This window comes from Sciurus vulgaris (assembly GCF_902686455.1).
Source record: "Sciurus vulgaris genome assembly, chromosome: 2".
Classification (NCBI taxonomy): Eukaryota; Metazoa; Chordata; class Mammalia; order Rodentia; family Sciuridae; genus Sciurus; species Sciurus vulgaris.
Window position 1 is genome coordinate 110,924,809 of NC_136462.1, and position 26,519 is coordinate 110,951,327.

Sequence of the window (26,519 nt, forward strand, 5' to 3'; positions counted from 1 at the left end):
ACCAAGTGAGATCCTGGATGGAAGTGTTTGCCAACTCGTAATAGCTCACCAGCAGGTGGCCTGGTTTGTGACCCAGAATCCAAACAGCGCAGCCATCTCACACAGAGCAGTCAGTTCAAGTTCCTACTTTCTGGTCCAGAGCTCATCCCACCCATGGATCACTGTGGGGGTGGCAGTGTCACCAGGACAGTGGAAGTCCAGTTAGAGACTCCAAAAGGTCTGGGGTGTTTGAAGGTTGAGCTCCAGAGAACACCTTGAGGTGTTTCAAGTTCACAGAGCCGAAGTATGTAGTGTCCAAAACAAGGTCCTTCCTTGGACATCTGGGAATGCCAGGGACTTCAGGCATGGGCCTCAGTCTCCTTCTTGATGGCTGGCTTATAAATGACTCCCTTGTTGTCACCTTTTTTGCTACTGGAACAATAAGAACAAACAAGTATTGTTAGTTAAAAAAAAGGGGAGAGAAAGTCAGAGAACAGCCTGACTCATATATGGAATGAGGGAATTTTACAAGTCAGATTCTTCTCTTTGGGACCTTTCCCAAATCTGTTGGCCTTGGGAGAGAATGTCCCCAAATAAAGCATTAACTAAAATGGAACCTGTTTATTTTCCAACTGTTCTTTGAACACCAGAAAGTACTAGACCTGCATTTTGAAGGAATTCCCATTATTACCCCTGCTTCATAGTTCCTGGAAACCTTTTTATCTTTCATACCAGGAAGAATAAATCATGTTTTAGGAAAAGGCAAACAAGATAATAAACCATGGACTAAGAGCATTTACAGCTAATGTGAGTAAGACATGAGGTTTTCCTTCATTTTTTCTTTTAGGATTTATAGAAGGAAAACCAGATGGAAAAGTCTTAGTATGAAGAGCTGCTTGTGTTCAGGCACAAACCCCAACTCAAACCTCTCGTCCAAGGTCACACAGCTAATCAGCAATGGCAGCAAGGCTGGTACACACACTTCCAAGTCTAAGCACAGTGACCCTTGAACAATCAGAGTCTTCTGCAAAGGAGGCCATTGGAAGGGTGTGTGGGGCCAGCACTGCTAGGCTATGTTGTTCCAGACAACAGGGGCTCTTAATTCTGCAAGGCTGTCTTCCAGATGGACCAATCATAAAGGACACATAAGCCACCCCTTCCCATTTCAAATCCAAACCAGCTCACCTCTTCTTCCTTCTGAAAAGCCAAATGGACACTGCCAGGACAACACAGATGCCAAGAATGCCAGCCAAGGCCACTGAAAGGATGATGCCTGGTAGAGAGGCAGTGGACACAGTTACATTCCCCCTCCCCTTTATCTCATCCCACAGTAGATGAGTGAGAAATCATGTCCCGGCTGCATAATCATCCTCAGGAAAATAAAATCTCCCCATCTCTAGTCTCAGATTTTGGTCCTTGGCTTAGTGGGACTGGCTGGAGTACTTAAAGGGAGCCATTTGCAACATGTGGTGGTTTTCAGCAGGGTTTCTCAAACCAGCACAACAATCATCTGGAAAGCTTGTCCAAAATGCAGATTAAAAAAAACAAAACAAACAAACAAAAAAAAAACCCTACCCTCAGAGACCCAGATTCGATCTATTTGGCATGGGACCTAGGAATCTGCATTTCATCAAGCACCTCCAGCTGATGCTGATGCACATGGTACATGAACCACACTTTGAGAAACCCTGGGCCACAGAATAAGATCTTACTCCATCTTTGCTTTCTGGATATAAGGCCCATTGGAATGTCTATCAATTTTATCGCCAGGTTCCTTTGCACAGTCCTAAACAGTCCCAAAAAATCAAGCCCATTGCCAAGGTCACATGGACTGTCACCTGACCTCCACATTGGGCTTAGGTATGTTTCAGGCAATTCCCTCCCACCGTGAAGGTCGTAAGTAGATTCTTTGTACACATGCCGTAGAGTGATTAGGTTTTTCATTAGAGGAATATGATTGGCAGTTCATCTTTGAATTAGAGAGTGATTTAAAGGTGACACTCAGTGAGGAGGAGTCCAGGAGCCAGCAACAGCACAGAGAAGCAGAGAGGATGAGCTGGAAATATCACAGACCCAGATCACGCTAAGAATCACAGGAGTCACCCAGCTGCAGCATGCACGGCCAGTTGGCCACATACCCACACTCAGTCCTGGGTCGACAGGATTTCCAATTAAAAGGGGAAGGAAAAGATTAGAAATTAATCTAGAGTCCAACTGTGCTGGATCTGAATAGTGTGTTGACTGAGCTCAACTTCTGTCAGTGATGCAGGGCTTCTGCAGCCCTTTCTAGGGGTGGTCACCCTCAACTCAGGTGACTGTGGAGAGAGTGGAGGGAATGTCCACTGAGGGATTCAAACGGTGATTCCTCCTTCCCGTGCTCCTTCAACACAGCAGTTTCTTTGCTAAGGAAAGACTAGTTTTTAATACAATGTGGCCAAAGAGGGAAGATGAGGAGGGCTGAGAATCAGCCTAGTTGGCAGGCTATTGTCTACTCTGGTACCTGCCCATCTTCCTCAGTGAGGAATCTGCCACCAGCCTTCTCCCCCACCCGACCCACTCTGTCGTCATGGTTTGGTTCTGGTTTTGCTTGGCCCTACTAGATGAACTCCTCCACCATACCTTCCTCCCTTCTCTTCTACAAGGAACCAGGGGACTATGATCTCCTAGTAAGTCATAACTGGGGACAGATGGAGTGGGTTAGGTAGGAGTCCTCAGTGAATCTGAATTAGTGTTCAGCTATCTAGGGTGAAATTCCACAGGTGGCCTACTGGGGACCTCCCAGGACAGCATCCCATGTGAATCCACCTTCTTGAGTGAGCAGAGGAGCCCAGTTATGACGTCTTCTCTGGGCCACCCCAGCCTGACGCTTCCAAGTTCTTAACAACTCTTCCCCTTTCTCCCAGTCGGATCCTCCATCTAAAGAAAGTCTCTGTGTACATTTACCCTCTTCTCTTGTGGTGTTCTGATCTCTACAGAAATTGTGTATATGTGTTTAGGCGGGTGTGTTGGTTCTAATTCACACTGGAAGAAGATGGTGGCCACCCAGCCCGAAACACAGAAGAGCCTGTTCCCATAAAACCTACCATGGACACTGAAACCCTGGGACAGTCCTGGTAAAATGTGAGATGCCAGCAGAGGGCCAGGAATTTACTTCTAGGGCACTGACACCCAGGGAACCAGGCCTGAGGCTACAGGTGGACGTTTTACTCCCTCCCTTCTCTTGTCCTCTGGCCAGAGTCTAGCTGATCCCCCAGGGTCCATCAGGCTTGTGTTCCTTCCCTACTCTCCTGCCATCTCACATGGAGCCTGTAGAGCATCCCTGCTGTGTGGCTGGCCCCTGTGTGTCCTTGATCTGGCTTCTCCCGGTGATCCTGGACTGCTATGAGGGTAAGCAGAGCAGGCATGGAGGGAGCTATTCCCAAGGACAGAGTGTCCTGTTCTCCCTGCTCCTGCTGGCCACCACAACCAGCTCACGGCCACCCAAGGGGCAGAGAGAAGGGCTCCGTGGGCAGATTCCCTACCCAGGCCTCCTCTTGTAACCTGAACATGAGAACCAGACTGTGGCTCGGGAGGGGCTTAGGGCGGGAGTCTCCATCTGGTGATGTAGGTATTTGTACAGCACAGGCTCTGTCCCCTGCCTGTAGCCTCTGCACAGTGCAACTTGGTATTTGGGTATGTTGGTTTTTTGGGGGAGGTGGTGGTACTTGCTTGTTTGTTTAAAGGTACTCAGAGGCCTTGATTCTTGGGGTCTTAAGGAAAAAAAAAAAAAACACTGATGTTGGTCTCTTTTCCAAGCCCTTGAATGAAATTCACTTTTGTTCTTTGTTTCTAAAGTTCCAGAAGCTTGTGGTGCCCACCCAGCTCTCACCACATAAAGACTATTACTAGCAAGCCTGACCAGTTGGCCAGTCTGTTCAAACTGGACTGTTTTTAGTCATGTCTTTACCAGTCACCTCAAATAGTCACACAGGCCTCCAAACAGCTGAGCAGTCCCAATCTGTGCCTAGAGGAGGTGACTTCATCCTGTAGTCTTAGTCTGCTGAACAGGGTCAATGGAGAGCAAGGCCCTTGGGATAGAACATTTCTCCAGAGCATATGAACTCACTTGGTGGCTTCGCTGGGGGCAGAGTCTGGCTTTCCCCCCATTCATTTTGCATTGCTTTTGATTGGAATAGGCCCTACAGACAGCAGCATAATTTAATCTCATGCTCTAATCTGGGCCCTTTGCTCCTGGATGACCACTTGACAGGGACTAAATTGCCTCTCTTTAAAAACAATGCAATGAGAATCAACAGCCATGAAGACAAGGAAAGCCCCAAAGACTGGGACAGGTGCCTTTTCAGAGGCAGCAAAAACAATGTAGTTCAAATGAGCAAGCAAAGAATCTAAACTGCTAAGGAAAAGGAGTGCCCCCAGGCTGTGACCTGCGAGTTCCACCTCCTCATGAAGCCTGGGGCAGGAAGATGAGGTTGCAGTGTGGCCCCTGCCCATGGAGGCAGCACCAACCACCTAGGACGTGCGACCCTGTGGACTTGGGTTCCGTTGGAGGCAGAACCAAAGCATTGACTGAAAGAGAAAATTTACGGGACTTCCAGAGCGCAGGGAGAACTGTCAAGGCGACTGGAGAACTGGAGCCAGGAGAGAGAAGCCAAAGCCTGTCTTATAGGAAAGCCTGAGTCAGGTAGCCCTGTCTTCGGGCTGACATAGAGAACAGGCATCAAAGATGGTGTCTAGAGGGAACAGTCAGAGAAAGTTTTGTTCAGATAAACAAAGAAGTGGTTTGTTTCTAAATGGAGACTGAAACAGGCAATCCCCCCTGAAGAACAATGAGACAGACAGGAGAAACAGAGACAGCTAGTTCACAGAGGTGGCCTGAGAGAGCCACTAGATAAGAACTCAATGGCAAGGGCTCCTGAGCTAGTGGTAGGAGGACACGTGCTATGCAAACGTGGGAGAGCTGCTTGCTGGCCACAGAGCACTCATGGGCATGACTCAGGGCGAGCCAAGATAGAGCAGTGCGACACATAAAAGGAAATCACAGATACAGAACTAGATCGTCACACACCCCATCTAGGAAGGTGCAGATACCTGGAGAGGGTCAGGGGCTGCTCGCCACCAGGGCCTTACTACCTGTTCTGGCTGGCTCGGCAGCTTCGTCTTCCACTGGCATCTGGCTGGCCCGAGGATGCTGGTTAACTGCTTTTGAGGTCTTCTGAAGCCTCAAGTATAAACACAGATAAGTCCAGCTCGAGGAACAAGCACCTTGTTTACACAACTTGGGGTTCCTGGGACAATACTTTAGTATTTTCTAGCTCTATTTACAATGCTATTTAATTATGGAATACTCTTGTTCTCCTTTCAAAGTATTACTGTGAAGCATGGACTGATTTTGTAGGTGACATGTCACATAGTGATAACACATACACGAATGGGTGGTTAGCAATCTCTAGTCTTATATAAGAGGCCAGGAGAATTTAGGTTTACCAGGGGTTCGATCATTTAAATACATGAAATCCAGTTTAGGATGGTAAAAAATCGCTATTATTATGCTCTATTATAAACCATAAAGTCAAGTGGCTTTAATGCTTGTGTTCTTTTCAGATGATCCTTGGTAAGAAAAGTAAGAAAGAGGCTGGGACTGTAGCTCAGTGGCAGAGTGCTTGCCTAGCACATGTGAGGTACTGGGTTTGATCCTTAGCACCCCATAAAAATAAATAAGATAAAGGCATTCTGTCCATCTACAACTACAAAAAAATTGAAAATTTTTTTAAAAAGCAAGGAAGATGTCCTCAATAACCACAGAGCATTGCTACCATCAGAGGACATATTTAACTGGGAATTGTCCTTATTAACACTGTGCAACCCAGCAAGGAAATCATTTCTACAAAGAAATCTGCCAAAGAGACACCACCAGGTTATATGAGGGAATTGGTTTTATACAACTGTGGTAGGGACTGAGGTCTCTGCCTTCCAAATTGCAGGAATGCAGGCCCAGAACAGAAAACCACACTGCTCTCAGGGGCCTAAATCCTGGAGCAGCAGGGGTGGTTAAATGCCAGCCCTTGGCCCTGTGACTGTCTTCAGTGGCCCAGGCTGTCTGTGCTGAAGAAATGATGGGTGATGTTTTGTCCCATCAAGTCAGAGCAACAGAAAGCATGGCAGGATCTCTGGGCAGCTTCCTCGCAGACCTTCAACACATGACAGTAAGTTTTGATCTTTAGTTTCTCTTAAATATGTGGGTTGATTTAAACACTGTTGGCAAATTGAGAACAGAACAAAATAAGATTTAATCAAATGAAAAGTTGACAACTGGCCAGGCTTATGTGTAAATCACTGCTGAGGAAAGGGGAAGAGAGACAGGTCAGTTATATTCTTTCAGCAAGCTTATAATGAGCACCAGGCACAGTGCCAGGCATAAAAAATGAGTAAGACATCAATCATCCCTTCCTTAAGGAGCTTGCAATGTGTGTATAATATGTATTCTTTCTTCTCTCTTCTCCCCTTCTTTCTTGTTTTTACCATTTGGTAACAAATAATTACTCTGTTGTGTGCCAGGCCCCATATCAGAGATGGATCAGTAGTTCAGGCTGCACTGAAGGAGACTATAGGTCACCTCCAGCAGAATGGGAGGACTTCTGGGAAGAGGCGATTAGAACTTAGTTTGTGAAGGAGGCATAGAATTGCCCCAAAGGGAACAGTGTGTGCACTTGAGAGCCCCTGCCCTGTTAACGGAGGCCCTACAGTTTGGTGGGGCTGAGGCGGAGAGGGCAGGGATGGGTGCCATGGGGAGCTGATGTGGGAAGGTCAGCTGGGTCCTCACCAAGGGGGGATCCAAACTTCTGCCTGATTCCTTTTCGGGCTGTTGTCCCTGAACATGGTCTGCTCCATGTAGGGGTTTCTGTCCCCCACAGTACACAACCAGGGCTGTGCTCAGGAAGCGTGTGGCATGTTGAAGGGAGTGGGCCCTCACTTTGCACACTTAAAGGTTGCTCCCACCCGAGCAGCCCCCCAATCCAGGTCTGGGAATTTGAAGGTAGGAACTCCTCTGATCATTATTTGGATGCTTTGGAAGAATCAATGATCCTCCTCCATTCAATAATAACTTTTATTAATAAATATAAACTTAAAGAAACACAAGGCACGTATATCCTAGTCTCAAAAGATAAGATAATTAGCCATCTTAGCTGTGTAAGATTTTTCTTTCCTTTTAAGGTTTTCTAAAACTACATGGTCCCTTGGGGTCAAGCAGAGTCTAATTGTGCTGCTCTACAGACCAGCGCTCCGTGCTTGTCCTAATGCACCTAAGTTGGCTCTGGCTCTGCAGCAGGTGACATGCAAATGCTCAGAGCAGGTCACCTAAAGACATGATTATAGAAACCTTTGGCCTCTTTTTTTTTTTTTTTTTTTTGTCCTCCAGTTTCCCTTGCACTGACATGTTAGAAAAAGGCTGGATACTATTAGCATTTAGGTTTGACAAGCTCTTGCTTTGTTACCAATACTATCTAAACCCAGAGTTGGTATCGTTGGCTGGGATGAGGTCAACCTGAAGGAACCAAGGGTGGGGCCAAAGCCCTAAGCCACGGCCCCTGGGATAGGCACCTGCCTCTGCCATCGTTCCTCTGCCCTTACATAGGTAGCTGACTTCCATGGAACCTGAACTGGTCCAAGGATGATTCCCCTCTCCAGAAGCCCTCCTCGAAGACAATGTCATATCTTCCTTCAAAAAGGTACATTTCAAGAGCTGGAAAAAGTGCCCAGTTTGACTTTCATCTTCCCATTCAGAATAAGCCTTTAGCCAGGCACAGTGGTGGACACTTGTAATCTCAAAGACTGGGAGTCTGAGGCAGGAGGATTGCAAGTTGAAGACCAGCCTCAGCAACTTAGCAAGATCCTGTCTCAAAATAAAAAAATAAAAAGGGCTGGGATGTAGTGCAGTGGTAGAGCATTTCTGGATTCAATCTCCAGTACCACAAAAAAATAAAATTTTTTTAAAACTAAGAGTTTTAACCAAAGGCAGTGAGAAATAACCTACAAGAGAGAAAATCTCACACAAAAGGAAGGGAGAAGAGATATGATGAGATTCTGGACTCCTGATAAAGGGGGCGTTGTATACTTCTCTTAAGATTAGTTCTCCCCTCATTCCATTTCTCTTAGCCTTACCCAATTATATAAAAATTATATACAGCTGGTACATGCCTGTCTCTCCAGCAGCTTGGGAGGCTGAGGCAAGGGGATGGAAAGTTCACAAAGCCAGTGTTAGCAATTTAGTGAGGCCCTAAGCAACTTATTGAAGACTCTGTCTCAAAAATTTAAAAAAATAAATAAAAAGGGCTGGGAATGTGGTTCAGTGGTTAAACACCCCTGGGTTCACTCCCTGGTACCAAAAGAGGGGGAAACAATGGGATATACACTCAAATTCTAAGGAAGATGGTGGTCACGGCTTTTCTTGAGTTTGCTTGTTCCTCCTTACATCAGCATTATTGTTGCAAGGGTAACCATTACTAGAGGGAAAGTTTCATGCCATAATATAATAAAGAACAGTGATATACAACTCTAGAATTCTATGACATGAGTAGAAAAAAATCAGTTTGGGGCCTAGAAGTCACTGAACAACACCTGGAGCAGTGGTTCACAGTTCAGTCATTTTACCCCCCTTCCCCTGGAGAACTTGGCAATGTCTAGAGACATTTTTGGATGTCACAGATGGGGAGATGTGCTGGGTGCCGTGGCATACAACTATAATTCCAGTGACTTGGCAGTCTGAGGGGAGGAGGATCACAAGTTCAAGGCCAGTCTTAATAACTCAGAAAGGCTCCTAAGCAAGGTCCTGTCTCAAATGAAAAATTAGGATTGGGGATGTGGCTCAGTGGTAAAGCACCCCTGGGTTCAATCCCCAGAACCAAAAACAAAAAACAAAAAACAACAAAATGGGGAGATGCTACTGGCATCTAGTGGGTAGAAACCAGGGATGCTACTAATGCCCCAGTACACAGGACACCTCCACAGTAAGAATTTTCCCACCCAAAATGTCAATAGTGCCAAGGTTGAGAAACCCTGTAGGCTAGACTGTAAATTCCTTAAGGATGGAAAGCAGGTCCTGCACTCTTTCCTGAACACAGTCTAAAATACAGGGTCAAGTTCAATGATTCAGTCATAAGTGTCTCCATTTGTTAAACCCCAGGTTTCCCTCCTCCACCTTCATTCCTGCTTATTTCCCTGCACCTTCTCTCCTGTTTCCTTGACACAGCTTTTTTTTCCCAACAGAATTTTCTGACTCCAAAACTCCTGTTAACTTTCAGAGAAAACCCTGAATAAACCAGACTCTTCATTACAAATATGCCTCAGTGGAAGAGTCTGCAAATAATCAAGTCCAAATTGCTCAAGGTTCATGCTGACAAGTGGACTCACACTATAAACCTGAAAGAACAAACCACAGCCTGAGACTCACTCCAAGTTGCAAGAGAGGCCCTCAAGAATGCATGCACCCTGGGCAGATGAAGTTTGGGTCTTCAAACCAAGAGGGACTGCCTCTATATTCCTCCTCAGGAAGCAGCCCTGTTTGCTACTGTGTTTTGGAAGTAAGAGGGAGGGGCACACTCAGGCCAAGTTTCTATAATCAGCCTCCAAATGAACACGTTTGCCTTGGACTGCCATGGATTCTCATTCCAAGGAGAAAGCAGAGCCCAGCCTGGGCTATGGAAGCAACATTTCTCGTCAAGCCATGCAGGAGGGTCAGTGGCAAAGCTGTATTTGGGTTTTATCTTGATGTCCTAAGCTATGAGTTGGTCTGCAAGCTTCTGTTTAGAGCCCTCTCAATCTACTCCAGCCAGACTCACAAATCTACAGAAGCGCTCAGCTACAGACTTGCCTGCACTGCCCAGTCTACAAGCAGTTGCTTAGACCTGAGCCAGTCTAAGAAGATGGCTAATTATTCCCAATGCCACAGTCCATCATTACAAGTGGGGGTTACTTTTAGGTGTCATAATCAAACTCCTGCACGGTTTCTTCCGATCCTCTGTAACTGCCCTCAAACACTGTCCCTGCAATGTAAAGTTAGGATTGACAGTTGTTAGTGTCCATTTTTAGAATCGTAACATACTAGCACTGAAAAGATCACTTTATCCGACCTGGCATGTTGCGACAAGGAAACCAAGGCTGAAAAAGAGATGCAATTTGTCCTCATCATACACAGGGGAGAAAATAAGATGAGACCCAGGACCAAGGCTCCCTGACTGTAGGGAAAGTATTCGTTACCTCATTTCCAGTGATGTGTATAGACTAGCTTCAAAAACATAGAACCCTTGAATCACAAGCAAAATTCTACCTGATCAATGTCAACAAAATCCCTTATCTCCCAGCAGAATGTCATGGTTTTAAAAATTTATTTAAGAGTTGGAGTATTTTTAATCCTTAAATTCTATATATTCCACTTAGAAGAATGGGAAAAGGGAATGCTGTATACAGAATAGATCACAAAGGAAAGCATCCTAGGCATTGGGGTCATTTCCTAGAAAAAGAAGTTGGTAGTCATCATCTTATTAGGTTCTCAATTTTTAACAAGGGGTCATTATTCACAGATTCAGTTTGCAGACTGAGAAACCAAGGAAAGAAGGGAAGTGGAATTAACTAGTGGTATCTGAAGAGCAGAACACAAAACACAAATCCTTGGGCAGTTCTCAATTAAGAAACTAACAGAGGACATCATTCTGATCATGTGAATGGGTAAATTCAAAAGGGAACATTTCTAAAGCTTTCTGACAAGGACCTCGAATACAATCTTTATCTACACAACTATGCTGAGGAGACCATAGTTATAATCTCACATCATAAGAAAGGAACAAAAAAAAAAGTGCACAGGAGAGATGAGGGGCACGGATTCTCTCAAAAGTGAGTTAATGGGGTCATCTTTAAATATGAACAGTCGGTCCATGAGTGACATAAGAGGATGAAGTGGAACTTCCACAGACCTGCCATGATTCTTACCACTCAAAGATTTCCAAGCTGGGAGAAGCTCAAGAATCAATAGTGAGAAAAAGAACTCAAGTTTGAAGAAGGGTATGGGTCCCCAAAATGCTCCCTTATCACCTTCCCCAACCCCCAGCTTCCAGCAGTATAGAAGGAGGCTCTGAGCTGACCTGGAAGTTACATATTTAAAAGAAAGAGTGAGCCCCATTTACCTTAGGAATACACCACACTATGAAGCTTCATTCAGTTTGGAAAGTGTATGCCTGTGCTTATGTAGGCTCCAAGGAGACGAGACAAACAGGCCGAGTGAGGAGGGTGCTTTCATGCCCAATGGGCCCTGTTACACTAGGCCTTGAGCTGCTGGTGGCCATGGCTGTGGTGATTCTCACAGTCTTACAAAGGAGCACTGTTGGCATTGGTGGTGCTGGAATCACCTGGCTAGGCCTAGGCAGAATGGCTGCAGCCATTGATGCCAAGAAAGTCTAGGAAGAGAAGCTACAAGTCTTGTCTGTAAAAGCCAATCTCCTAAGGACACCAGTGCCAGAGACACACTTGGAGTGAAACAGAGCTCTGTCACCAGACACACACTGCATCACTTACCTTGTCGAAAGGAGATGTATACCAGCCTCTCATCAAACTTCTGGACCCGCCGGAAGTTGTTGATCATTTCTCTGGGTGAAGGGTCATCCACTTGTGTGAAATACAGAGCCGTCTCCAAAGCCAGCAACTGAGGGAAAGAGTAGAAACATACCCTGTGGGCAGAGTGATATTCCCTGGTCTGGCCTCCCTAAAGAGAGCCCCCGGGAGAAGCCTTTGGAACTAGCCTGTGGGATGCTTGGTGGGAGGCAATAGAAAGCACTGGGAAAGCCAGAGAACTATTTCTTCCTGCTTCCACGGGAGTCTTGCTGAGTGCTGGTAAGTGCTGGCAATTCCCAGCTGCAGAAACTCCAGAGAAGGGCTATGCTGCTGGCCCCTGGTTTGCCCAGAATGTGCCCCCATAGAGGGATAGCTGGAGGGACAGAGGGCTCCTTAGCCTATCATGAAGGTTGCCTTCCCATAAAGCTGAACTGAAACCCAATTCTTCCTCTTTTTTTTTTTTTTTTTTTTTTTTGGTACCGAAGATTGAACCTAGGGGTGCTTAACCACTGAGCCACATCCCAGCCCTTTTTATATTTTTTAAATTTTGAGACAGGGTCTCACTAAGTTGCTGAGGCTGGCTTTGAACTTGTGATCCTCCTGCCTCAGCCTCCTGAGTCCCTAGGATTACACGTGTGTGCAAAAAACCAACTCTTAAAGCAGAGGGGCCTGAAGTCCAGTAGTCACAGAAGAATAAAAGGAGGGAGCTAAGAGGTTCCCAGGTCATCTGACAACTGGTTCCCTGGCATTTTCACATACCCACAAAGATTACATAATGGTTGCCAAGGCAGTTTCTGGGTTAGCATGCTTCTGCTTCCCCACAATTTCACCTCCTGATTCATCATGTCCTCGCTCCCATCCGCCTACCTGCTGCCAATTTATCTAGGTTTCTCAGCTCAGAAGCTGATAGTGAAAGGCAGGAGCAACAGTGAGGGCTGTCCTGGACCATGAAGCTGAAGTGGGGGTGAGCAGGTGCACAGCTCTGGCTCCTGGAGAGCCAGTTTTCTTTTTCAAGCTTTTAAGTTGTGGCAGAGAGGGATGAGCTGTGACTTTAAACCCTTAAGGCCTGACTTTGGATTTCAGCTTTGTCATTAACCAGAGAATGATCCCGCTTCTAACCCTCATTTCTATCATCTATAATGTGAGAGGCTTAGAGACAGTTGCTAAGGACTTTGTACCCCACTTTGCACTAGACTGAGCTTCTTGAGCTTCTGAGCTCACTCACTGCTGCAATCACACGCCCCATTTGTGCAATGATTTAACCTGGTGCTAACTCTATTTGGCCTTCTAAAAGAACCAGGCTCTCCCTGACCTGAGCAATGAATACCACCCAGTTGCTAAGGAATATATTAACAAATGCAGCCTTTCAGCTCTTTTTTTTAAAGAACTGTGGAGACAAGCATTCATTTTCCTAGCTTGACTTCATAGCACCTCTCTGAAGCTCAGCCTATAATTTCTGCAGTGTTTTCAGGCACCGGTGATATTTGGAGAGCTTTTGAATAGCTGCCAGTGAAACTCTAAAGCAAGGAGATCAAATCATTGATTTTGATATGGTTGGTGGTGGGGACCAAGGTGCCATGGGGACTCTGGCTCAGACAGTTACCTGCTCCTGGGAAATTTGCACTGGGTTTCGGAAAACCGTCCAGAGCACAGTGGGGTGGCAAGGAGGTGTGGTCAGGGACCCTTCATAGCGGTAGTACTCAGCAGGCCTCTCGGGAAGCAGTTCTTCAATGTTGAAGCCTGGGATGAGCACTTGTTGACCTGGAGAGACATGTTGGGGAGATGGTGTCAGCCTCACCCCCCAACAGCAGAAGTGCAGCTAAGCATAGTGACTGAACCTAGAAATGTGAACTCACCCTTTTCTGGGTCATCCAACCCAAAGACCTTGTCATATGCTTTTTGTGTGTGTGTGTGTGGGGGGGGTGCTGGGGATTGAACCCAGGACCTTGTACACACGAGGCAAGTGCTCTACCAACTGAGCTATATCCCCAGCCCTATCATATGCTTTTGAACAACCTAAAGCCCTTACCCTGGTGAACTCAGAAGGCACCTTCCCTTTGCATTGTTTTTCTTAAGGTCACACGGTATGACTGTATCCTTCTCCAGTGGAGAAGGAATAAGGAGAGGGCCCCTTACCTTTGTACTTTACATGTTGAAGGTGACTAAAAATCTTGTCATATGATGGATTGAAGGAGCCCATCTGCAACAGAAACCACACAAGTTTGGCTGGGATGGAATACTCTGTGGACTAAGCCTGGACTGACAATTGGCTCAGAAGGGCTTAGCTGATGGTATGCAGCCACCTGCCCCTTGGTCCTCCCTGAGAGCCCACCCTACTAGGACAGTTAGGATGGGTCAGAGACTGTTGGGAGTTAGTATAATTGTCCTGCTATCCCACTTCAAAGAACTTCCTATTTTCAGCTGAAGGCATCAGGTTTGAGTGGCATGGGGTACAGAGTATGCTCCCAATTATCTGTACATGAGCCTGGAGGCCACAACTAGCACATCCATCTAACCCAGAACTTAAGAGAGTCCCGGGTTCACAAAAGCCAAGCCAGAGAAGTAAGCACATTGGGTACTGAGGTGCATACTGCCTCCTTGGGGGATAATGCAAGCTAATCAGAAGATGATTCCATTTTCTGAGTAGAGTTCACTCTGGGGTCCATATATAGGATGGAATTTGGATGCTGGAGGTCAAGGAGGGGCTTGGGCATCTGACAGGGCAGCATAGTGATGCCCTTCCCAAGAGGTCCTCCCCTACTGAGCAAATTATGTGCCTCGTGCAACAAGGCTGGAGACTGGGTCTCATTTTTCCAATGTCACAAAAGACATTTCTCCTCTCCATTTGGCCTCTAGGCCAAGAAAGGAACCAAAAGGAATATCCCTGCTTTGGAGGCAACATGGAGAAGCATAAAGGAGCAGCTTATTACCTTTGGTCTGCGCAGAACAAAACACTAAATCTCAAACTTGTCCTCACTACAAATTTCATAAAAGCCCTTTAAACATCTCTTACCTCAATGAGGACAGCTAGGACAGCGAGCCCTTCTGTCTTGTCACTGGCAATGCTGACGTTGGGGTACAGATCTGAGTTATAATGGACAATATGCAGCTGCAGTGGGAGAGAAGCCGCCTGTCAGGGGATGAGTGATTCTCACAGGAACCTTTCTCTTCTGCTAGAGACTAGAATCCAACTGGGAGGATAGACACCTGTCCCTCCCCTCCCCCAACCAAACTGACCCTCCCTCTTGGCATACCCACTTTTCCCTCAGTCCTCTCCAAACTTCAATCTCCACTAGGGCAGACTGTTTACTACTCACTCACTGGACCCCTGGTATCTGATAGGGCACCTGGAAAGTACCAGATGTGCAATAGACATGAACAAATAAACAAATGAAAGAAAAAATGGGTTTTTTATTAGCCATAGAGAAGTTTGAGTACTTAGAATCTTGTCCCCTTCTGATTTTTCCTACTTGTTCTGGAGCCTGTGGCTTGCCTAGCCTTAGCCCTGGGCTCTCTGCACTTGATCAAGAAGCAGTGAGGTGGGGCAGGAAACCTCTAGCTGAAATTTAATTATAATTCCTATTTTGTATTCCTATTTAAAGACAGAGTCTTGCTAAGTTGCTTAGGGTCTCCCTAAGTTGCTGAAGCTGGCCTTGAACTTGTGATCCTCCTGCCTCAGCCTCTTGAGTCGCTGGGATTGCAGGTGTGCACCACCACCCAACTATATCACGGCATTTATAAAGGATTCCATCAGGCATATTTTAAGAGGCCACAGGGCAAAGTTATTCCATGTACATAGATGTCTATCTTTACAAAATAAAATTCTAAACTCACTTTTTTCAGAACAGAAATTACTTGTCATTATTAAGGTAAGCAAAAGATATGTTTTTGAGAAGTCATGGATTTAAAAAGTCTAGGTGTAGGCTGGGGCTTCAGCTCAGTGGCAGAGTGCTTGCCTAGCATGTGCAAGGCCCTAGGCCTTGTTAAAATGAACCCAATTACTATGTATGCTTATGATACTCTGATAAAACATTTTTAATTTTAAAAAGACCACTGCTGTGACAAATTCTGACAATGTTCAGACTGACTTTAAATCCTAAAGGTGTGGTAACCTGGCCTTCAAAAAAATGTTACTAGTAGATAGCCCTACATACACAATACATGTATTTTTATTGATTCTTTATCCTTGACACTATGACTCACTTAGATTTTAATCTCTTTTCCTTTTCATTCATCTCATTTCCTATCATTTGTGTCTAGAAATATAATTCAAGCATGTTTTATCAAATATAGCTTAGAGTTCCCATTCAGAACTTTTTTTTTTTTTTTTTTTTTTTTGTCTTCGTTGCTGTTTTGATTTTTTGGTTTTTTTTGTTTATTGTGATGCTAGGAATTGAACCCAGGGCCTCACACATGCAAGGTAAACACTTCACTACTGAACCACATCCCCAGTCCCCCATTTTGAACTTTTTAAGTGGTCCTTTCTCATCTTAATAAACTGTATCAAATCATCTCTTCTTTGAGTTCCCTAATTAGGATTTCTGTCCCTGCTTTACCATCTTTCCCACATACCATGTTGGCCTGGCATGACCTTGAGAAACACAGTGGAATTCGATGTGGCTAAACCCCCAGTGTCCTTATTTCTTTTTACAAATGACCTTTGAACTTGAGCTCTAAGCAGTTTTCTAAATGCTTTCAGATTAAATCAAAAGGAAGTGAAGACTAATCCAGGCCCAATAGACTTTCCTGCTGAGGGGTTCAAGAAACTTCTTTTATAGTCTCCATCTAGAAGAATCACTACGTTCAAAGATTCTCCTAGAGAATCAGTCATTTAAGATCACCCTAATCTAGTATTGGCATCTATGGTCCCTCTTTTCCAGGCTCTTGGTCTGATGATGTAGCTTAATTAAAGCAAAAAAATACAATTACTAGAAATATTTCTAAATGCACAAACCCTCACAACCTACACCCTAAACTCCTTCTTTATTCCCCATGGGGGAAATAGAAGCCTCCACCTTGCAATTAGCCTTGAAGAAATTGCAGTTCTCGAGCTTCAGGGAAGGGCCTGCTCTGAAATCTGTGAACCTCCAGTAGTGCCATCTGATCAACCAGAATCACATCCCTTCCGTGCTTGTAATCAGACTTATAATTAGCCTGAGACATTAAGCAGTTCAGCAGTTAGGAACAGAAGAGAAACATCTTGCTATTATTTACCAAGAACTCCCCTGGCTGATCTGTAGCATTTATCCCTTGCATTTATTTCCCTGTAAACACTCGGAGCCACATCCCCAGCTCAGTGCTACAGGAGCTCTGAAATGGAGCAATTTAGAGCCCCTCTGTCTCACCCCATGCACACTTGTGGTACAGGAAAAATGCTGTTTCTCAATTTCCTTTGACATTTTGGCTTAGCACCTCCAGGTGACATAACACAAAGCTGACATACCAAATGAGCCTCTGATTGCTGTGATGCCCTGTACTACAGTGCCAAACATCCCTTGTTTTCTGGTCAAGTAGAAGAGTGGCCCTGTCCCCATGTTCTCAAGCACAATCCATGTCTAGGGAGAGGGAAAACGAGATGGGGAAGACATTTCTAAATGGCATGACATGTAGAGAAAGACTGTGAAGTTTGGAGAAGCAATGCACCTGGTATGATTTAGCAGTGGGATGCATCAGCCGGGCAGGCTGATGAGTTCTTGGTCTGCACAGAGAGGAGGAAGGTGTCTAGAAAAGGAATATGTGCATCTCTCTGTGCCATCCCAGGAACCCAGCCTTCTCAGCAACATCACTCAGGAAAAGAGAGACAAACTCAGCTTGTTCACAGGAAGGAGGGACCAGGACACCAACAGGTGAACTATAGCATGACTGGAGCAGCTCTACCTTCCAGTGCTGCTGACAGGCGCTGACTGCCGCCCATTCCCTGGCTTACCTACACACCGGCCAGGTGAAGTGGGTGCCAGACCACCTGCCACCAGGCAGCCTCTGCCACACTGGTCATTCACTCACCTCAGCAGCAAAGGGCTTCCCACTGATGGTGTGCTCAGAGCCACGGGGGTCATTGCGGTTCCCCCAGTGCAGGTGCAGCTGGGTGGCACTGTATCGGTGAGAATGGAGGCCCTGGATGTGCATGTCCGAGCGCAGGATCAGTCTCACTGGGGAAAGGAGGGGCAGCCTTCAGAGCCCTGAGCAGCACCAGAGAGCAGTCAGATAGGTGACCCTGCCCAGGGTCCAGAAGAAGTGGGTGGCTGCAGCAAGGTGCAGACTAGAGAGATGCAGCCTGCAGGTCAGAAGCCTGGCCTTTCCCCAAGAACACCCATTTCCCTAAAGCAACTCCAGCAGCTTCATGGTTCCTCTTGGAAAGTGATTCTGGAAGCACTAACACTGGATCAGTAATGGATGTTTCTTTATATATCAACACCTGGCTATGAAGCTAGAACAGTCTGTGAAGTACCTTCCAGGTTTTAGAATTATAACAACAACAACAATTGCTATTTGTGAAGCATTTATTATATGCCAAACCCTGACACACCTAATCTCTAATCTTCATGGGACTTATCAAAATGTCCATTTTCCAGATGAAAACTCAAGGAGGTTTAAATCTTACCCAGAATCTGATGGCTCAAAAATAGTCAAGCCAGGGTTCAAATTCAGGTGTGTCTGACTCTGAAGCCTAGATGCCCACTGCCACAATAGAACTGCAAGGTCTCTTGAGTGGTTCATAATGGCCCAAAATTCACTCCTGCATCCAGTGGACCAAGGAGCTCAGGCTGTCTCCTCCCTGATCCTGAGAGATGTGCTTCTTTTGTCAGAATCACCTGAATCCAGCATCCGCTGGACAGAGTGGGCCAGGCAGACCTCAAAGGTCCCCGTGCCCCCAGGTCCCTTCTCCTGGATGCCTCAGGGGAGCCCCCTCACTGCCAGGGGGAAAAGGGTAGGCCAGGGAGCCAAGGGAAGCCAGACCTACCCTTTCAGGTCTCCGGGGTCTCTCACTTACCTGAGTGGCCATCATTGGTCAGGTTCAACTGCTCAGTGGCAGACACATTGTAACCTTGGAACTCAAGAGGCACAAGGCTGGCATCATACTGGAGGATGTCGCTGTGCAGGTCTATTGGGGACTGCAGCAGGCCCCCACATAATGGGTACTTCTTGGACCAGCTCTTCTCCCCATTAGGACCTGGAAGGAGAGATTCAACCCCAAGATTAAGTCCGTTTTCCACAAAGCGTTTTTCTTCTCCTCCTAATTCCATGTTCAATACAATTACTCCAGACTCTTTCCTTAATCCCAAAGGTAAGCTCTTTAAAACCCAGAGATCCCAGGCTACAGAATCAGGTCCAGCAAACATCTCAAGATCACCTGCCATTAAAGTGATATGGGGAATGAGGCTGGAGATGTAGCTCAGTGGTAAAGTGCTTGCCTAACATGTCCAAGGCCCTGGGTTTGATCCCCAGTACCATGTTAAAATAAAATAAAATAAAAAGTGATGTGAAGAATGAAAGACTAGAGCAGCCCATGTCAGAGTCTGGGCCTCCCAAACTCAGCTTGATTTCATACAATGTTCCTATGATGACACAATACACATCCTCTCCACGGGAAGACTGTTGATGTTCAGGAATTTACCATCTGCTTATTGGGCACTTATTATGAGCCAGGAATTGCTCTGGGTCTTGGGGCCATCAGGTTTGAACATCGGAGCAGCCTGCTCATCCAAGCAGGCATTGTAATGGGGAAGAATTTAATGAATCTGCTGGACGGTGCCAGGTGGGGAAAAAATGGTATTTGACTGACCACAGCCCCAGGTAGGATGTGGATTTACAGGTGTGACCTTTATGATAGGAAATCCTTGAGGACACTAACTCCTGATACCCACTTCTAGAGTGCAGAGCCCAACCTGACAGGGATGATGAAAAATGTCAAGTATAGGCCCAGAATCACAGAGCCAGGTGCAGGGTTTCCACTGGAGAAATGTATGACAATACTACAAACTAATTATTACAATAAAATTGACAAATTATCAGTGATGAGGAACAGACTGAAAAACAAAAATCTTCCAGGGCTCAAGCTTCTTACTAACTACCAGATAGTAGTCACTCCTCTGGAAATGAAAATAAACATCCCATGTTCAGATAAACTATCCTACTCCCACAGGGAAAATCTTTAAAGAATGTAAATCTGTGTTTAAAAGATTATCTCCCATGGTAATTAAATAGATTTTCAAGCTGAGGTTTCTCCAGAAAAGCAAATAATTGGCATGTCATGGCTCGTTAGGATAGAACCTATGGTGCCCTGTTGGGTTTTCTCCAGGCTGGGAATCAAGCCATCAGAGGTCCATTCATCAGAATATGGGCACAGGGAAGGGTGTGAATTAGATTAGGGGAAGGAACACACTTCCACAGAAAGCAGCACACTTCAATAGAAAACTAAACACCAGTTTTCTCTTTTGTGCCTGCCAGTGTCCATTCACATGTTTTTTATTTCAAGATCTTAAAAACCCAGACTCAGCAACTCAACTACACCAATGTGGCAATGTGGTGAGAAAGAATCTGGAGGATACCAAAGTGTTCACTCCAGGGATAAAGTGGAGACATAACAGTTACTTAGCTAGGAGCAAAACTGAACTCTTTAGTGGCATCAGGGAGCAGAGTGAAGTCATCATGAGGCACCACGCTAACTCCAAGGTCAGAAAGATGCAGGGTGGCAGGACTTCCCCAGAGAGGCCAACCTTTCTGTGCTCACAGCACTACCTGGGCCCACAGCCAGGGAGACAGAAGCTGCCAGCTAGGCATGAATGGGAAAACTCAGGAAGTAAAGAAATGTAGCACTGAGAAGAATTTTTCTTGTGCACTTGACTGAAGAGAACTGGGTTAGGATTTTTCCCAGAGTGGAAGTCCAAAGGGTTTCTCAAGAGGGTGTTTTAGTGCTGACTAAACAAGAGCCCCTGGAAACCAGGGACAGCTCATTTCCTTCTCTGTAAACCCAAGTCGTGAGTAGGACCCTGTGCGCGATGGGCAGTTAGTTATCATTTCTCCCAAAGATCAAAGAGCTTGGGAAATGCTTATAAGGTGGAATTTTTATTAATTGTACCTGAAATACTCTTTATGAGGTGTTTAGAAGCAGGAAAGACTAAGGATATTAAAAAGAATAGCATCCAGACAAAAGCTTCCTCGGAAAGAGAAGCGGCCAAAGAACAAGACTGCAGCACTGGCTGTCCCGCGCCAGGGAGAGCAGCTGCGAGCAGGTCACGTTCCCTGCTGCAGCCTCCAGTGCCTTTGGCACAAATGGGAGGGTGGGACGCTGTGTTCTAGAAGGTCCTTTCTGGCTCTTCAGCTCTGAAATTTATTAAGAATATCAGGGCTAAGCGCCTTCACCCTCTGCACCAGGTGAGTTAGAATGAGTTGAGAGTGTCACTCAGGCCAAGGCAGCACCTGTGCAACTTCGGGAATGAGGGCGCAGGGCACTGGTGCTCCTGGAGCTGGCTAGAGAGGCGACGGTGTCTGCGTTAGGAAGCTGCTCCTATCCTGGCTGCCATCCACAGGCAAGCACACCCTCAGGCGCCAGTCAGGGCCCTGAGAGCAGCCTGTCGAAAGAGCCTTTTCTATGCTTCCCCGTCATCACTATCCTTATCACTTCTGTTGTTTTATTTTAGTAATTTCCATCCAAGGAAGACGAGAATTGCCCCATTTTATAGATAAAAATTTGAGATTAAATGATTTGTTCGCAGTTAGACTTTGGCTTAGAAACAGAGTTGCCCTGCTTGGGTCGCCGTTTCTTTGTCCTGTTCAGTTCTTATGAAGAAAATCTAGATGCGTGTGTCCTCCCTCTCCTGCACTCTCCTTGGAAGCCAGGGCTGTGTCTCATTTATCCCTGCATTTCCTAGGATGCTGGGCACAGAGCAGGCCCTCACATGTTGACTGAGCTGGATTTTCATGACTATTTTCCTGCTTGATCTTTTTCAGGGCAAGTGAGCACCCTCCTTAACCCGCTACATATTTTTCCCTTCAGAAAAGAGGAGGAAATGAATCACTTGCTCACGTTCACAGTGTACCCTCCTAATTTTTAGTTGACCTGCATGAGGAGGGGTTGTGGTTGGGACCACACAACCCCAGCCCAAACCTCTTGTCTTTGTAGCTTGCAGTGAGAGATAGAGTTGCCACAGGGTGGCCACCAGATCAACAAACGTCCAGAGTGATTGTGGCGGACTTCTTGATTGCCCCTAGTCTCTGTGGGACCTGTGTGTGACTTGTGGTTACAGTAGCCCTGGACTTGCGGGCGGCTACACTGCAGCCTGCAATTCTTCAACTGAATCTCAGTTTTCACACTCTTGCCAAGTGCCCTGCTGCCAAAAGACCTCTGCTGGGAGCAACTCTTCTCAAGGCAGAATTTCTTTCCAGCTACTGTAAACACTTGACTTTGCTTTGGGTTTTGACTTCACCTCTTCAGTTGGTTGGATTCATCCCATGATCATGATAAAGGAGATCATGTGTATCTCACAGTTTGTTTACCCAAATAAAATCAAGGTATTATTTCTTTCCAGTTCATGGATTTTCCTGCTCTAGGCAAAAAGAAGTAGATGGAATTCCTGTTTTGAAATGTAACAAGAGATTAATGTGGCACAGCTCAAAATGCCTCTTGTGACTTCTGAGTGGGGATTATAAGTCCCAGGGCATGGGACTTGCATTATCCAGGACCAGAAATTTAAAAAAAAAAAAAAAAAAAAGGGCTGGGGAATTATAACTCAGTAGTAGAACACCCTGGGCCCTGGGTTCAACCTCCAGTACCAAAAAAAAAAAAAAAAAAAAAAAAGAGAGAGAGAGAGAGAGTAATTTCCCAATGTATATAATAGTAGAGAGGCGTGAAATGAATTTATCTCCAAGCTTTGAAAGTGTAGAATTCACAGCCTGTACTACTTATTCTATATCATCTCCCTGGATAACTCTGAAACAAATTCAGATAGATTTCATCTGCACATATTTCATTATGATTTTTGTTTTTATTTTGGTGGTGGTACTGGGGATTAAACCCAGGATGTTGGCCATGTGAGGCATACACTCTACCATGGGCTACATCCCCAGCCCTCATTATGTATTTTTACATGAAGACTTGAAGCAAAACTAGAATACCATTATCACCCTTAAAAAGTTAATTCCTTCATGTTACCAAATTCAGTTAGCATTCAAACTTTTTCAAATGTCATAACTATTTAATGGTTGGTTTGCAAAATTCAGGATTCAATAAGGTCCACAAACTGTAAGTAGTCGATATGTTAGAGCCGATGTTATGGTTTGATGGTGCAATACTTCATCAGAGAACTGGACCTCACTCTTGCAACACTCACTCACAGCCAGGCAGACCCGCTCCATCCTTTGCCCTTAGTTGGTCATGGAGCCCATCACCACCACCACCTCCACCCTAAGGCCCTTACCACATGATGCTGCTTCCTGCAGGGGACCAACCTCAGCCTTTCCTATGACACAACTAGGCTCACTCTTCTGTTGCTACCAAATTAATCTTGCAACAGTCCTGCTATGGTGGCACCACCCACCCACACACTCCCTTCCTCCCCTGCCTTTCCCCAGACAGGACAAAGCAGACCCCCCCAGTTGTTTTTCATGACCTCAAAATGCCCCAAACTGTCAGTGTTTTCAAAGACCCTTACACCCCTCCCCAGCTGGTTCCCTGGTGAGGTCCGCTTCTCCAACCTCAGGACAGGCTATGCCCACCAACCTTCACCAATGTTCTTATGTTTAAAATCCACATGAAATGCCCTCCTTCTTCTGTGCATTTCCAAATCTTATCCATTTTTTCACAGTCCAGCTCAAGTCCTGCTGAAGAGATTTCAGGGACTTCTCCTCCCTGGCTGAACCTCTTGGCCAGCCTACTCAGGGTTCACACAATCTCACAGTGACTCATCATTTGTCTAACTTGCCTGTGACTACTATCTCCAGACCAGCACATAAGCCTGTTCCAGACTAAGCTGTGTCTACACATTTTGAAGAGCTTTTTGTCACATTCTCTCCCCATGTCTAAATACATGATGTACTCAGTAGACACTTAAGGAATTCACTCAGAGGTTTTCTTAAGCTCATTTCAAAAATTTAGCCATAAAGGGATGAGAAGAGTGCATGTGTGTGTGGGGCGGGGGGGTAGTTATGGGGAAAGTTTTGCTTTGTTTTTAGTGGAGAGACCTGAACATAGTTCTATGCAGATGGCAAAAGAAGAGAAGGAATGCTGGCTACAGGAAAACAAGGAACTCATGAATGGAGTGCGGCTCTGAGAAGACAGTGGTGGGGCGGAGATCCAGTCAGGAGAGGTCACAAAGGTGGCACTCAACACATATGTGCTGAATGCTGCAGACTAGCACCCTGCAGGCTGCCTGGGAGTGAAATCTTACAGCAGAAACCCAATCACATACTGGGACTCAGTGAGATGAAAAGGTGATCAGAGACAAGGACCAGCTAGCTAAGTCTCACATTCTGAGATGTAAGCAGCCAGAGTACAACAAAGAGACTAAAAAAGATGGTGTGATTTTTAAAAAAATGCACTCCGACTTGGTTATTTTCTTAACATACTTTGTGTCTTGTTTTAAAATTTAATTACAGAGGGCTGGGGTTGTGGCTCAGTAGTAGAGCACTTGCCTAGCATGTGTGAAGCACTGGGTTCCATTCTCAGCACCACATACAAATAAATAAATAAAATCAAGGTCCATCAACAACTTTAAAAAAAATTTTAAAAACATTAATCACAGAAAATTTCAAAACATGCATAAAAGTCAAGGGTGTAACTGTCCCCCATGCCCATCTCTTCATGACTAGTCTAGAGCATCACTACTCCATCGCTTCTCCTCCCCCAGGTTATTTAGAAGAAAATCTCAAATGATGCTTACATATCATTCAAGATGACGGCTCTTCTTAAAAACCATAAGACCATTTTCATATCTAAAATATGTTAACTCCTTAATGTCATCCAATAGCCAGTGTTCAAATTTCCCTGATTATCTTATAAGTATATTTTAACAGTTTGCTTGAATCAATATCCAAATAAAGTTCATGTTTGATGTCTGGTTGATGTGTTTTAAGTTTCCTTCTATATGACATTTCCTGTTTTGTCTCTCTCCAATGCAGGTATATTTAATGTGTGTGTGTGTGTATGTGTGTGTGTGTACATAAAATGAGGCTATATATATAGCCTCATCTTTGACCTGGGAAAATAATTATGCAATTAAATAAATGATAATTTTACTTATTTTATAACTTGTTTTCAGACATGGTATGGGGTGAATGAAAAAAAAAATTATGGGTTAAGTAATTTCTTATATTTATGTCTCTGGTACATACACATTATAACACATATTGTAATAATAAACACATGTAGAGTTCCTTAGAAGACAAGAAGTGCATAATTACTGGCACAGTTTTATTACTGGGTCTCACTATACATCCTATGTGCTCAAGAATAATTAAACTTTTAATGAAAATAAATATTGTTTGTGACCTGGACAGGATCTGACAGAGTCTAGACCAACAGTGTGCATTCAGTATCATCCAGTTCCAAGGTTGGCCTTGGGTCCTTTTGAAATTGGTTCCCCAGAGCTGCCTACTGCCCCCTGACAATTCTCAGTGGTCACCCACTCTGTGGTGGACGCTTGAGGTGCCCGTGTGACTGCTAAAAGCAGACAGCCGTCTGGGAGCTAGCTCCAGGGAACGTCTCTGGCTGGCTACTGAAATGAAATCAGATTAAAACTTGCCCAAAGGATAAAACCACAGTGGCAAGGGTGGCACATTCCACATGTCAGCACACCTTTTTTCCAACCAAAAGTCAAAATTTCTTTTGGTTAGTCCCCCGAAAGCTTTGGTTTATTTTCTTTTGCACAGAGATCTGACCACAATAAAGTCCTGGTGTGTGTGTTTACATGAAACTGATCAACGATTGTGTACCAACTTTGAATGCACATTTAACAAAATAGATTATGCTTGCAGTAAAAATGAGTAACCACAGGTTGAACTAAAAAAATCTTCTCTTGCCACTTTAGAGTGCTATTTAATTTGGGAATTAATGCATTAATTTCTTCAAAAAATGGGCCTACTATGTGTCAAGTATTGTACACTGTGCTGAATATGATGGAGAACAAAACATAATTAGCCTCTGTCCTTGTGGAGTTTACATTCCCAAGGGAATAGACTGCTAATGAATAACAAATAAGAAAATAACTAAGTCAATACATAAAGAAAATAATCACAGTCTGCAACTACTGCTGTGAAGAAATTAAACCTGGGCTGTTTGGGAGAATATGGAGAAACCACTGTTGGGTGAATGATACAAGCAGGCTTCCTGGAGGAGGTTGAGACTTAATGTATGGGATGAAACTAAGAGCAAAACCTGATGAATGGAATTCCAGATTGAGCCCAGGGCACTGCTACAGTAGACAGCTGGTATATTTTAAGTGTATGTGAGGCACTAACTCAGAAAGTGGGATCCATCTGCAGGTCAAGTTAAGGCTGAGCAGGAATCATTTAGCACCTGCTCATGTACATTCCTCCACCTGTTGGGAAGGTCTTCTTTTGGTGGGTGCTGGTACCTGCCTCCCTCTGAGGCTCATGCATCAGTCCTGGTCCTATAGCTGGAACCACAGAGATCACAACTAAGCAACAGGACCCTACTCAGACGGCAAGACAGCCTTCATGTCCCTCTAAATCCATCTCAAAACCATATATCCTCAGGATGTTGTTTGAATACAGAAGTTACCTTTAAAATATATTTTTAAATACATTTATAACTTCTACAGTTCACTTATGAAATCGATTAAGAGACATATACCATCTCATAAAAATCCAGGTGGGGGTGTGCAGTTCCCATAGTGTCTACCTTGGCTGGATTCTGATCCCCCAGCTCACATTCTGTTAACTCTGCCTGTTTCCCCACCCAATAAGTGATAGAGAGGCACAGC

At 45.1% G+C, this 26,519-nt stretch overlaps 1 protein-coding gene across 7 annotated transcripts in view; it reads right to left on the bottom strand.

The window, feature by feature from the left end:
• CA12 (carbonic anhydrase 12) overlaps positions 1-26,519 on the bottom strand; it is a 50,146-nt gene continuing 23,627 nt past the window's right edge. Inside the window, exons 3-11 of one of the 7 annotated variants that reach the window (XM_079125715.1) lie at positions 18,572-18,751; positions 17,584-17,729; positions 14,594-14,689; positions 13,717-13,780; positions 13,184-13,341; positions 11,545-11,671; positions 2,118-2,129; positions 1,165-1,252; positions 1-408 (exon numbers count right to left, since the gene is read on the bottom strand). In XM_079125715.1, coding sequence (XP_078981841.1) covers positions 339-408; positions 1,165-1,252; positions 2,118-2,129; positions 11,545-11,671; positions 13,184-13,341; positions 13,717-13,780; positions 14,594-14,689; positions 17,584-17,729; positions 18,572-18,751 — 941 coding nt within the window. In that variant the 3' untranslated portion in view covers positions 1-338. Of the gene's footprint in view, positions 412-1,164; positions 1,253-2,117; positions 2,130-4,766; positions 5,199-7,271; positions 10,020-11,532; positions 11,672-13,183; positions 13,342-13,716; positions 13,781-14,593; positions 14,690-17,583; positions 17,730-18,571; positions 18,752-26,519 lie in introns of those variants that run through there. The other 6 variants (XM_079125714.1, XM_079125717.1, XM_079125716.1 and 3 more) reach the window with 6 other exon arrangements.